A 13,357-nucleotide genomic window follows, 5' to 3' on the forward strand; every position below is an offset into this window, starting at 1 on the left:
TGGATTGTGATTGTGGGAAAGAAAGCATTTCCAGAAAGAGACCTAAGCCACACCTGGTCAGAAGACTGTGACTGATCAGATGTTCAGCAGAGGCAGAAATGTAAGCAGATGAAAATGTGAATAGTTAATGATGATTAAATGCTACAGTTTCCATTTTCAAAGAGGATGAGACACTCTGATTACTTCACAGTAGCAATATAAGGATTACACAATTAAGTACACTGAGAAAACTTGAATTTCTTGGAACTGTTCAAGATCATTCCCCACCCTGGATAGAGCTTAGATCAACCTGATCTAGTGGAAGGTGTCCCTGCTCATGGCAGGGGGGTTGCTTTAAGGTCCCTTCCAACCCAAACCATTCTATGATGGCATGCTTTGCCCAAGATCCCATAATGCAGTCAATGTCAGGGTCCAAAACATACTCTAGATTTTCAGGCCTCTACTCAAATCTATTAAAATTATCTTGTTCTGAAACATCAGTAGGGAGGAGTACTTTTAAAGTATTTTTATTTTTCAGTAGTAAAGTAAATAGGAACATGAGTCAACGAACAAGAATTGTTTGTTTCAATAAACAAAGCACAAACACTCATGAGAAAATATACATAAGAGAAATAAATAGTCACAGAAAACACCAAGATTTAACCAGCAAAATTGGAAGCTAAAGAGAAGGAAATAAATGCTAACTCAGAATTGTAACAACAAGCATTGTAGCATTAGACACAGGTAGAAAACGGACATTTTCCTACAGTTGAAATTACTGAGGTTTCAAGGAAAACTAGCTGAAATGTTTGCCTTATTGATGTCTCAGAAAATGTAAACACTGCCTGAAATACCCTTCCCACTGCAGACAAAGAAATGGACAGGTCTTTTTCCCAATAATACTGTTTTTTCAGACAATAAATTTTCTGTTAAGAAAATACTCTTAATGAAAAGCTTACAAATCTCTCTGCCAGATACACTTTAAACAAGTGTTTGGGATGTCCAAGTTCTGAATTTGGGGCATCTCAAGGGGATCAAGATATGATATTCATCTGCTCTTGAAGCCAGAACACTAAGTAAGAAAGCCATATGGTGTGGCAGACATACCAAGAGGTTTAGCCAAAAAAGACCCTGATGATTCACTGTGATAAGGAGTGACTGTGAGCAAGTTGCTCTGAGAAGGACAGCCACAAGGAAATGAAACACAAACAGGCAGTACAGGAATACAGAAATGCACGCTCAGTTGTTCATGTGGGTTTGTAGATGCAATTTCAGTGATGGCCTGATCAGATCACATATTTGGTTGGTGCAGAACACCACTTAGGCATTTTAAAATTTGGATTTTGATAAATAAAAAGTTGTACATACAACTATAAGCTCATGGAATGTGTGATTCTATACATAAAAAAAGAACTTTAAGAAACCCCTAACTTTATACCTTATAAAGTGTTCTCACTTTGTCTAACGAACCAAAGAAGAAAGAGAAACAAGCAGTAATACATGTAGGGTAATACAGGAGTATTACATTGTGGAAGATGCTTAAGTAACCTAGAATACCACATATAAGTGCAGCAGAGATTTCTTCCCTGATAGTGATCATTCAAAAATTCTGTTGTAAAGCACAACTTCTATGTGATCTAACCACATCCCTTCTTCCAGAAACCACTAAATCCAACCTCTAGTAAGTTTTTCCCTCTACTCTTGACCCACCACAGAAGTAAAAGTCTATATCAAAATATAGATTACATTAACTAAAATTTTCTTACAAACTATGATGTGCTGCACGAAATTCTCAGCATACCAAAAGAAATTTGGTTTTGGCCATGTTCAGTAAGATTTCAGGAAACAGTGTGGACTTTTTTTTATATCTTTCAGATTTATTCATGTGGCTTTAGATTTGAATTTTCTAATTCTCTTTGTCTTTATTTCACCTTTTTCTTTTGAAATCTCAATTCTAGATATCCTTTTTTCACTTCCGTTCACTAAACTCCTGTCAGGTGCTCAGAGTATTCCTCTGTTGATTTTTTTTCTGACTTTTAAATGGCTCCATTCTGTAGGTTAAATAAATTCCAAGACACAATGGATTTTATCATCACTTCCTGGATATGTACAAATTCTGCAGAAGTAATAGAATGTTTTTGCTTGTAAATATTTTGTTTTCACAGGATTTCTTGCTACTGCTGATTTTACATCTGCATTGCCAGTTCTCTCCTTGCTTCCATCCAGAAATTCTGTAGGAAATACTCAGGTTTCTTACTTAAAAATACAAGCATTTTCATTGTTTTCAGAGCAGATCTCAGATCAGCAGTTAAGTCAGAAGGTTAGGAAACATATCTCAAACAGTAAGATATGAAAAAAAGATATAAAATGCATTACACCTTGCTTGAGTCAGTCCCTTTAAATTTAAAAGGAGAAAGCAACGCTTCAGTATTATAAATGATTCTTTGAAACTTATAGCAATATATGCTTTTATTCCTACAAAATTTGAGAACAATAACATTGTCCAAATATTTTCTTTAAAAAGTTGTAAGAACCCTCCAACAATAGTAGAAGTACTCACGCAAGTCTGCCTTCCGGGCATTCCTCACTCTTAGTATTTTTACAGTGAGCAAGTTGAAGGGAGATACTGGTGCCTGCACAAAAATTCAGAAAAGTAAAAAAGGAAAAAAAAAGATGACATTATTATTCTAGCCTGTAGTCACAGACTACTGTAACCCTGAAATTCTGAGGATGTAAACAGAACAGTTTTCAAGGTTGAGACAATACAATTCATCAAACCAAGTAGAGCAGTCAAAAATCTGTACAGATTTTTGGCACAGAACTCTCTTCAGGCCTGAAATAGAAGTAATATATTTCAAAATCACTCAAGTTAATGATAGGTGCCAAGAGTTTGATTTGATAAAGATCACATCTTCCAATCACGGCTCCCTTATTATCACAACAAACACCCCTAGAGCACACTCGTGGGTGTCCTCACCTCTCACACAGCACCGCCTGCAGTGGAACAGGCTGTCTTTGGGACACCAAATACTGTCACAGGAGCTGTGAATGTAGAACTGTCTACCATGCACCAGCACAAGCTCCCACACCAGCGCAAAGTTCTGCACATAGCCAAAAATAGAAATGCAGCTGACATGATGAGACACTTCTCTTGAAGACTCTGCTGAACCTCTGATCTTCAGCTCTGATCCCCAGCAGAAAGCTACAAAAATCATCCCAGAGTTGATCTTGGGAATTAACTCACAACCCCACTAGATATCAGAAACCTTGAGCTCAGAGATATTAAGTCTATAATAACTCATAACCTCCATGGCTCATACTAATCAATCTTCATATTTCTCAACTAAAAATTAACCCTTTCCCCATTTCACCTTTGAGATAACTGTTTAACTTCTTACTCTCTCACATACTAATATCTCCTCTTTCATATATACCATCTTTCATTTTAAAACCAATTTATGTACCAATTTTTCTCTCAACACTTGCTCAAGTTGATATTTAGCTTTCCACTTACTGATTCTGTTTTAGAACAGAAACAGGTTTTAATGTGCCCAAAATTTTATCTAATCTTTCTATCTGTACCAGTTGGTGAGAACAAGACACTAATACACCCTGGGGAACAAGATGTGCAAAGCAGTGCCCTGGGAAAGGTACGTGGCGGTCCTGGGCTGTGGCAAGCTGGATATGAGCCAGCAGCGCCCTGGCAGCCTGGAAGGCCCAGCTTGTCCTGGGGGGCATCAGGCACAGCATGGCCAGCCAGGCAAGGGAGGGGATTGTCCTGCTCTGCTCTGCACTGGGGTGGCCTCACCTCAAGTGCTGTGTGCAGTTTTAGTTTTATGCACATATTGTGGCATATTTAGCCACAATACAAGAAAGACATGAAACTATTAGAGAATGTCCAAAGGAGGGCAACAAAGATGGTGAAGGATCTTGAGAACCCACATGAGGAGTGGCTGAGATCACTTGGCCTGTTCAGCCTGAAGGAGACCGAGGGGAGACCTCATTGCAGTCTGCAGCTTCCTCATGAGGGGAAAAGGAGGGGGAGACACTGATCTCTCCTCTGTGGTAACCAGTGACAGAACCCATGGGAATGGGGTGAAGTTGGGTCAGGGGAGGTTTAGGTTGCATACCAAGAAAAGGTTCTTCCTCTAGAGGATTTTTGGGCATTGGAACAGGCTCCCCAGGGAAGGGGTCACAGCACCAGCCTGACAGAGTTCAAGAAGAGTCTGGACAATGCTCTCAGGCACACGGTGTGATTCTTGGGGATGGTGCTGTGCAGGGCCAGCACTCTATGGTCCTTGTGGGTCCCTTTGTACTCAGAATATTCTGTGATTATACCCCTACCCATAAGCCCTCTCTCTCTTATTTTCATAGATATATTGTAACCTCACAAAGCTAATACAGCATCCTAACACAAACACATGGGCTTTATTGCTTAAGGCAGGCATCAGAAGTGCCTGTATTAATCTTAAAGCAGGAAAAGCAAAAATTATACACTGATGTTAGCTAATAAAACATACCTTGCTATTATTTTCTTCATACAGGCTATACATTTTACCAAATTATGTCTTTTCAGTAGTATCACAGGATTTATCCTGAAGTGCTTCACAATGCTTTGCCAGCATGTCAAGCAACTGGGACCATAACATGACATTGGACAATAAGACAATATAATGAAGGAGGTCCTAGTCCTCACCAATGAAAACCTCAGCACCTCTGAAAAGTCAGCAGAGAACATAAACTGTCTCCAAGAAATGACCTGAGTAATCCCCAGAGGATCATCTTGCACTTCCCTTTGAGTTGACAAGGGGCCTGAAGATGCAGAGCTGAGGGGCAGTGAGACAGCAGCAGGAGGGTCAGAGCAGTCACTGATATGGGCACCTTTGTTCTACATTATCTGACCATCCAGTCTCTCCCACAGGACAGTTTTACAGAGCAGTTTGCAAGCCCTGGGATTGTCAGGTGTGAGACATTTCAGTTGTCACAAAGACTATGTCACACCTCTATCTGCTCCATTGTCGCAAATATGTCCACAAAGGATAACTTGGATAGACTCGAAAGGAAAAAAGTTATTTGGGGGAAAAAACAAACAAACAAACAAACAAACAAAAAAGGATTCCAGTCTCCAATCCCAAGCAACCAAAAGATATCAGGCCCAGTCTATACAGCTGAAGTGCCACAACTAATTTTCTATATGAATAAAGTAGTAGTGGGTAAAAGTGAGAAGCCCTCCTAGACACAGGGACCAGCAGCCAAGGGTTGTCTATCCCTGACATCTACTGACATGATTTTTACATTTATGTTTTGTCCCTGCTTTCCCCATCCAATAAATTGTAAGTGTTTATGACCTCAGAAATGTTATTTCAGAAGATGTGGAACATCTGTCTTATCCAAAAAGGAGGATACTTGCCTTCCTTGATTACAGAAAAATTGACTTGGGCAGAAGTTCCCCATTCCGTGGAAATTCTATCAATTACTGGGCTTAACACCATTTTAAAAGAATAACCTTGGCTCTGTTATTGGAAAAAAAGCACCAAGACCTTTACTTTGCAAATCCCAAATGAATAGTGATATCTCCCTGCAGCCAAATGCCATGTGGGGTAGGAACTGTGAAAGTTGCTCCCAGCTGTCCATGTTACCTGGCTGTTTATTCAATTTTCTGCACAGCTATTACAATTCCATTCTGATGTATCTTATTCTCCAAACTTATGGAAACGATCCTCAGTGCTCAACTTTGGGTTGTGGAGTGCCTTCCCACACTAAAGTCCTGGAAGTCCAACCTTACAACTCCTAACTTTTTGGTGCCTGAATGCGTTAAGTCTAGCTGTCAGCCACTTACTCAAAGTCACACAGAAAAACTTGTCCTAAACTGGATAATCTCCTAGCAATTGGCAAGGACTTCCACATCCTTGCCTTTTATGCTATGATGACCATATCACAGACTGGGTAAATTCTGAGGCCAATTATTACAGTCAGCCATTACACACTCCAACTTTCAGCTTCTATATTTATTTCATCTGAGACATGAATCTTACCTCATAAACCGGAAACACAAGCCAGGCATTTTAATGATCACTTTTGAAATGACTTAAATATATGAGGTTGCAAATGCAAGACTTGGTCACACTGTCCTACGTCAGATAAAAATTCAATTAAGTCCTGTGGCACACTTGTGCAATCCTCACATATCTAGTCTGAGGGAGGGCAATAGGAGTGTTCACATAAATGAGTGCTCATCCATATGAATGGATTATATAACTGGTCTCTAAAATTGCTCTATTTTAGTAAAGTTCCAAGCTTGAAAATCTTTCACAGAATTTTTTTCTTAAGGAGAAAAGAGTGAAACTCATACAATATTCCCAAGTCACATTAAGAGATAAGGCAGTTATCAAAGTGCGTGTGTATTTGGGGGAAAGCACTATTCCCTTAACTTTCTCATCAAAGAGGAATAGAAATCTTATCACTAATTAAAAAGCTATGAAAAGCAACAAAGAAATCACTCACCCTGTCAGAAAGAGTAGCAGGGCTTTAAAACATAGATCACTGCCTTGCTTCTGACCTGGGTCAGGTATGTGGCACCTTTTAACTTCAAAGAATTTTGGAGCCTCAAAGGCGGGCAGGATTTCACCTCAGGCCAAGTCAAATGCATAAGAAACACTTTTCCTTGTACTGCTATTTTGTATCTATTTCATCCGTTTTAAAATGCCCTGTAGCTGAGTCTTACCAAGTCAGTAGAAGTCCCCACGTTTGTTTCAGGACAAAAACAAATGGAGCAGCACTGAGTCAATGGCTGCTTCTTTCCAAGAGCTATGCAAAACTTCTGCAGCTTCAGACTGCAATTTTCATGTGTTTGTTTTTTTTCCTTCCTGTTTGCAGCTCCACAGCTGAACATGTGTTGGAATGGATCCAAATCTGAGAAACCAGGATTCCCATAGTTCAACGTGTTTGGTTTCCTCAAGACCACACCGGTCTTTATCAGTAATTTATGTGATCTAAAAAGTATTACTCTTTTGACTGTCAGCATGAGGGCACTAACAAATTTTTCTCACCAGCTATTTTACATATTCTTTCTAATGTATATAGCTGCTCAAATTGAAAACCCACACATCCTACTAGTTGCCCTGAAACTCACTCTGACAACGAAAACTCATTTCCTTGACTGAGCCACTGAGTAACAAAAAGTAACTCAGGTATACTAGGCTTATGTACTTACCATAAATACCAACTTTCATGGGAAAGAAAAGGAATAAAGTTCAAGTCCTTCCTGAGTTTTACCTCTGTGAACCTTGGAGATTCAGGGCAGAAAGAAGGAGCTCTGGGTCCTGCTCTAAATTATAGGTACTGTATTCATGTCATGTCACCCTAAATACTTTGAAGATAAAAGTAACAATCTAAAGCCATGCAATTGTACAGGTCTTGCACCTAGGGACCTACTAACAATGTAAAAAGCACTACAGATAAAAAAAAATCAGATTGGTCTTTGAAACACAGGCTAGAACTCAAAATAAGAATTTTTATGATTCTAGCACACCTCTTAGGGCTGCAAGACTATATACAGAGACCTACATCATTTTAGAAGCCAGTTTTGAAGAAATTCTGCGAAGTGTTTACCACAGCATTTCACTTAGAACAGAGAAAATATGTGACTCCCAGGCACAACCAGGCATCAGGTACTATCAATAACAGCAAACTTCCACAAGGCAAACAGAATTTACCACCATTTAAAAGACTCTCTGCATCACTCTAGTTTCCCCATGTAGATGCAAAGCTGGGAAGTGCCCACATCACTGAAGGAGGGGCAAGAGCCCATCTTGCAGACAGATCTCCAAAGAGTTTCAACTGATTCTGGCAGCCCCAAACCCACTGCAAATGCCAGAGGACAGCCTCATCCTGCTGCCAATGCCTTTGCTCCCATTCACTGGCTCATAGGAGCTTATCTGATACATTTTCCTTTATGCTAATACCTCTTAACATAAATGTCTGCTAATTGCCCAGCCATTTTTAATTTGCCTGTGCAAAGAATTCATCCTCAATTCAGCCTTTACAAAACACCTTTTGATCTTTTTTAGCCTTCAGAGAAGTTTGGGCACTACTCCCACTCCTACTAGGTTGATAAGATCAAGCTTGTCAGGAGACTGAACTCACCACATTTATTCCACCGTTTTACCTGTGAATGCTGTGCTGCACAGAGAATTGCAAGCTCTAGGACAGACCATTACACTGCAAAGAAAGGCTACGAGGAATACCAGAACACTAAGAAGACCCACATAAAAGCTCTTCTTATAATGGAATAAACTATAAGAAAATGGGAATATTTCATCCAGAGAAATCAAAACACACAAGAAGGGAGTAATTAAAAATTTGATATAGTTGAAGTACAAACCAGCCCAGATAAAGTGCACCACAAGCATCAGACACCAACAGCAGCCAGACTACTTAAAGCTTATGGAAAGCCATGGCAATACCCCATCTACAGAGCTAAAGTCGCAGCTCAGCTTTTCAACACAGTTTTCCCCCGAGCCATTGAATTCCTAAAATATTTTCTGGTGATCTACATTCAGCACTGGACAGCATTTAATTAAGGGCCAGCTAATTGCTACCTACCGTTCTCACCGCTGGTGCTGAGGTGCTCGTAAAAGTCTAGGAAAAACAACACAAGGCAAAGTTAAGAAAACTAAACTACATGTTAAATGCCTACTTTAGGCTGACATGTCAAAACATCTCATATTCAAGGATACATTTAGAGCTATGGTTTTAGCTGCATCATTAAGTGCTTTACTGACTACCATCACAGCTCTCTTCCAGCTTATTTCCTTTTATTTACAGGGAAGCAGAAGCACAATAAGCAGTGTTTCTAGCCCTAAAATGTGGCTCGAAAAGACAATTGTGCCATGAGGTTCTGCAAAAGCCTAGACTAGGAAAGCCATCCTTGCAACAAGATCTGAGGAACAGCAAACTCGATTTCCCTTGAATGCCCATACAACACCAACCACTTGTTCTCCTCAGTGATCAACTTCACTGGAACACCAGACAATTTTACCCACTTTACACCTGCTATCACCTTGTTTTGCTTACCTCACTTGTACTTAAATTTGATCCCATTGCAGACCCAGTTGCATGTAAGTCCAGTGTTAAAGGTTACTGAGTCGTACGGCTGGCAGGAACTCCTCATGCAGGTTAGGGGTGGAGGAATAGGGATTTTATGACAAGGCTCTCCTGCCCCACCCCCTGATTATTTCCAGTCATTAGGCAGTCACCTCCCTGCTTCCTGCAGCCTATTAGAGCACCTCAACTGAGTCAGCAGAATGAAGAGCAATTCCTTTTCTACCCACTGTGATGTTCAGGGAGGGTGTTGAAGTGCCTTTCTGCCCAGGTATTGCTCTCTTGAAATACTACTGGTAATGAAAACTTTTGCATTTATGCAACAGCTCTAACCCCCAAGCAAAGTGCTCCTGACTAATTAAATCACAGTTCTCTGAGTATCTCTACAGTGCCACCACCATGCTGTAAGGTAGCAGAGATGTCAGCAGCTTCTTTCCAAACGATAAATTCAAATACCTGTAGCAGTATTCCCATAGCAGCACAGTTCAGACAGGTAAGTCCTGCAGTTCAGCAAGGTGACTCAATTGTGATGTGTGACTGCAGCATCCCCAAAGCTACTTTGAGCATCTCTGTTCTACATTTAGCAACCTCAACACATGCTGAATGTTCTTTGCCTGGATATTTATTGTATATACAGAAAAAAATGTTAATCCATATTCAGAAATCTTGCAGTTTGATATTAAATCAAACAAGAGGGAAGGGAGGAGATATTAGCAGCAGGTGAAACTTGGGAGTGGAAGGGTGAGGCAGGAGAGAGAGTTGTGCTCTCCTGCATGGCCCTGGGGAGCACAGCAGTTCACCCACCCTCAGAGCTTACTTCAAAGAGATCTGTGTGTTCTGGCTCTCACAGCAAGCCCAGCAGACACACTGTGAGAAATTCCAGGGCACAAAACCCGCCCTGACTGCTCTACACCCCGGCGTACCGTGACTCACTGCCTTGTAAAGTGTATCAGGGTAGCCCTAAACTAGCATGCATGTGCAGGCTGGTAGATTTTGGAGCATGCAAGAGCAGACTCTGGCTCTGCCAGACTCTTTCTGCCCTCTCTGACTGATGATAGGAGGCAGCAGGTACTCAGTCTTGCATCGTGAAACTGAAATGATTATTTTAAACCAATCTTACTTGTATTGGTGTTCAATACAAATTCACTTGATGCAGGCAAAGAAAGCAACTTTGTAAACTGCAGTGGATGCCACCTTAGTGCACTCCCCTGTTTTATGGAGGCTGGTATCAAAATAATTCTGCACAGAGGAAGAGACAAGGTGTCCAAGGAACGTCCCTGGAGTAAAATCCTCTTTTCAGATACAAGTGGCTTCCTTCTATGTTGATGTCTGTGTGATAAACACATGTGATGCCTCTTCAGAAGATCTTATTCAAAATATGCAGTGGTACTCTCTGGTGGTTTCCATCTGAAGTATTTAATGGCTAGCTACTTGCTTCATAGGCACACTTTACATTGTCTTCTCAGAATCAAAGGCTTATAAACGTGAATCTACAGCTTCTGAAATGCTCCTTAAACCAAAAGATATTCCAATGAACATGTGCATCTCTACCCCAAAGACAAAATACCTCCTGTAACTTCTCTCTTTATATCTGTGTTAAATCCTTAGGAACAAACTCAGGTGGAGCAGTCACAGCTGAGAATCACTTGCTTGTCCTCTCACCAACTAGTTCTTTCCAGCTTCTGAAAGAATGTTCCCTGGAAATATTACAGTATTAAAATTTAAAGTAGGAATTAATTTTCATTAAAAAACATCTGCAAAACTTCTTCTATCAAAGGAAAAAGGGTAGGATATCCAGCTCACCTTGCCCAAGTTGTCCCAGCAGATATATACCTGTACACATTTATATCATCCCAGCTGTTTCACAGCCAAACAAGACTCCCTGACACTACATTCTCTTACCCACACTGTTTTTAAGATCCATACATGAGACAGCACTTCACAATTTATAAAATTATTCCAGAGTCAGTGCATCTTACCCACTAAATGGTTTCCTGATGTTCAGAATGTTTTCCTCATCTCAAAACAATGTCACCGTTGCCATTCCCAAAATATGTTCCTAAATATTTCTCCCTCTCCTGCTCATGACAACCATCAGGATTTTGGCTGGCATTTTCTCCCTTAATCCCTACCTGTCCACATCACACAAGAAGGTTTTGGAATACACTATGTTTTAAAGACCTGGCAAATTTATGGCAGGCAAGAATAACAATCTCAACAGATTCTCATTGATGCAGTGAATACCTGATAGAACTAAGCACTGAATGTTCACAACACCTCTGACACTAAGTCCTTGTCAGCGCTGAGAAAACTTGATGACTTATTCACTGATGTCTACTACACCACCTGCTTAAAATAAAAAATCATGAATTTGCAGTTTGTCCCACTGGACTTTTAGAAATAGAAATGTCCCTAGGATCATAATTTCAAAAATATTACAACCTCCAAGGTCATGTATTATGTTGGGTTTTTTGCATTTTTCATTAGATCTTCCACAATTCAAGGACAATTTCAAAGACAATCATTAAGCATGCATTAAGCAAATTCATATCTGAATTTACCCAAAGTCTAAAGAGCCATATATTTCCTCTTTTTAGCAATCACATTTCCACCTTAATAATTTTAAATTGCCAGAGAACATCATATACATACATACTACTTACACTCTTACTTGGATTTTTGAAGATTAGAGAGACTGTGTAACTGATGACGGAACACTCAACAGTCTCTTTAAAGCTCTGAACAGTAACAAGGAGAATAAAAAGGAAGATGTCATTTTCCTCTGCTATCATGCACTTTCAAGTGAACATTTACATGCACATGATTTTATATCTATGTATTAATTAAGGCAAGGTGGAGAAAATATATCATTCTGATCTAAACTGGCCAGCTGCAAATGCTAGTTTCCCCTTAATTATATAATTGATAATTGTATGTCTGACTGCAATAGGTCACAGGGAGGAATAACAGCTGCTTTCAATACTCCACAATTGCCTTATGTACCACTTTGTCACCTTCTGATAATCCAGAACTACAGAAATGTATGACTAATGGTGGACTTCATCTTGCTGCAAGAGAAGAGTATCCTTGTACCATCCTTGGGATGACAATGGGAGCGGTCATCATTTACACACCCTGAACATAACAAGAAGGGTAAACATTAAAAGCACATGCTAGAGGTATTAAAAAATGATAGCCAGATGTCACATTAGAAAATAATTACTCAATATTAACAAATTAAGCAATTTAACAAATGTAGTGTCAGATTTGTAGCTTGGCATTTTCCCTGGGCTTTCACTTTGTTTTCCTTCTTTTTGTATAATGCTTCCACAAGCTATAAAATCTACTAAGACCTCATCCTGCCAGTCAAAGAAGAGCAAGCAGCTCAAGTCCAACTCTAGTTACACAAAGGACTTGAATTCAATAATCTCCAAAGACAAGGTGTACCATGGATGACAAGCATCACTTTCCTATCCCAAGGTGTTGGATTTTAGACTCTGAAAAACTTGACTTTGACTTCGTACTTTTTGGCCTGAGGTTAATTTTAAGGAACTCTTTGGTATAAAAAAACCCAACAAAATATTCCCCCCTATATACATATGTATATAACATTAATATGATTATTATGTTGGCATTTTATTTTCATGTTTCCATGTACCACACCTTCAAAACACCTGTTCTTAAAAACGCTACAATATCCTTTTAGTCATTGGAGAGAGAGATCATGCTAGGTGGAGGATTATATTTTTGCTTGAGACACTATTCTGATTATGACATATATGAAGGAGGGCTTGTGCTTTCAAAAGACTATTGAGAAACTGCATTAAAACAACTCCACATGCCCTTGATATGTTTTGGTGAGATAAAATCTCACTCCTCCTACTCACTCACATGAAGAAATTGGGCTGCTTTTCCATTCAAAAATCATCACTAAAGTGTTCGCCCATCTGTTAATATATGCAACCCTGCCTTCAGATTTGTTGCAACAGAATTTCAAATGCAATCCTCATCTCAAAAACCAGTAGCTCAAAACCTTTATCTCTGCCCCTCCCTGTGCTCTGTAGATCTGAGCATCCAACAGCACCTCTCTTTACCTTTGTAGGAGCACTCAGAGGTTGCCTGACCTTTCCAGGTTCATTCAACACTTCAGGCACTCTTCAAGCAGCTATTTCACTGCCCTAACCCCAACAGACCACAGGTGTGAGGAATACCAACACCAGCCTGTGTCAGCTAATTACCCAATAACTAGGCAAGACACATAGCCCAGGACCTTTAC

General features: G+C 39.9%; 1 protein-coding gene across 1 annotated transcript in view; it reads right to left on the reverse strand.

Annotated features, from left to right (window-relative positions):
* Positions 1-9,081, reverse strand: part of LOC115904543 (cytosolic phospholipase A2 epsilon-like) — a 32,466-nt gene extending 23,385 nt beyond the window's left edge. The window contains exons 1-3 of the mRNA XM_030950033.1: positions 9,055-9,081; positions 8,584-8,619; positions 2,540-2,612 (exon numbers count right to left, since the gene is read on the reverse strand). Of these exons, the coding sequence (XP_030805893.1) occupies positions 2,540-2,612; positions 8,584-8,619; positions 9,055-9,081 (136 nt within the window). The remainder of the gene's footprint in view (positions 1-2,539; positions 2,613-8,583; positions 8,620-9,054) is intronic.
* Between the last annotated feature and the right edge of the window lie 4,276 nt (positions 9,082-13,357).

The sequence above is a fragment of the Camarhynchus parvulus genome, chromosome 5 (genome assembly GCF_901933205.1).
Source record: "Camarhynchus parvulus chromosome 5, STF_HiC, whole genome shotgun sequence".
Classification (NCBI taxonomy): Eukaryota; Metazoa; Chordata; class Aves; order Passeriformes; family Thraupidae; genus Camarhynchus; species Camarhynchus parvulus.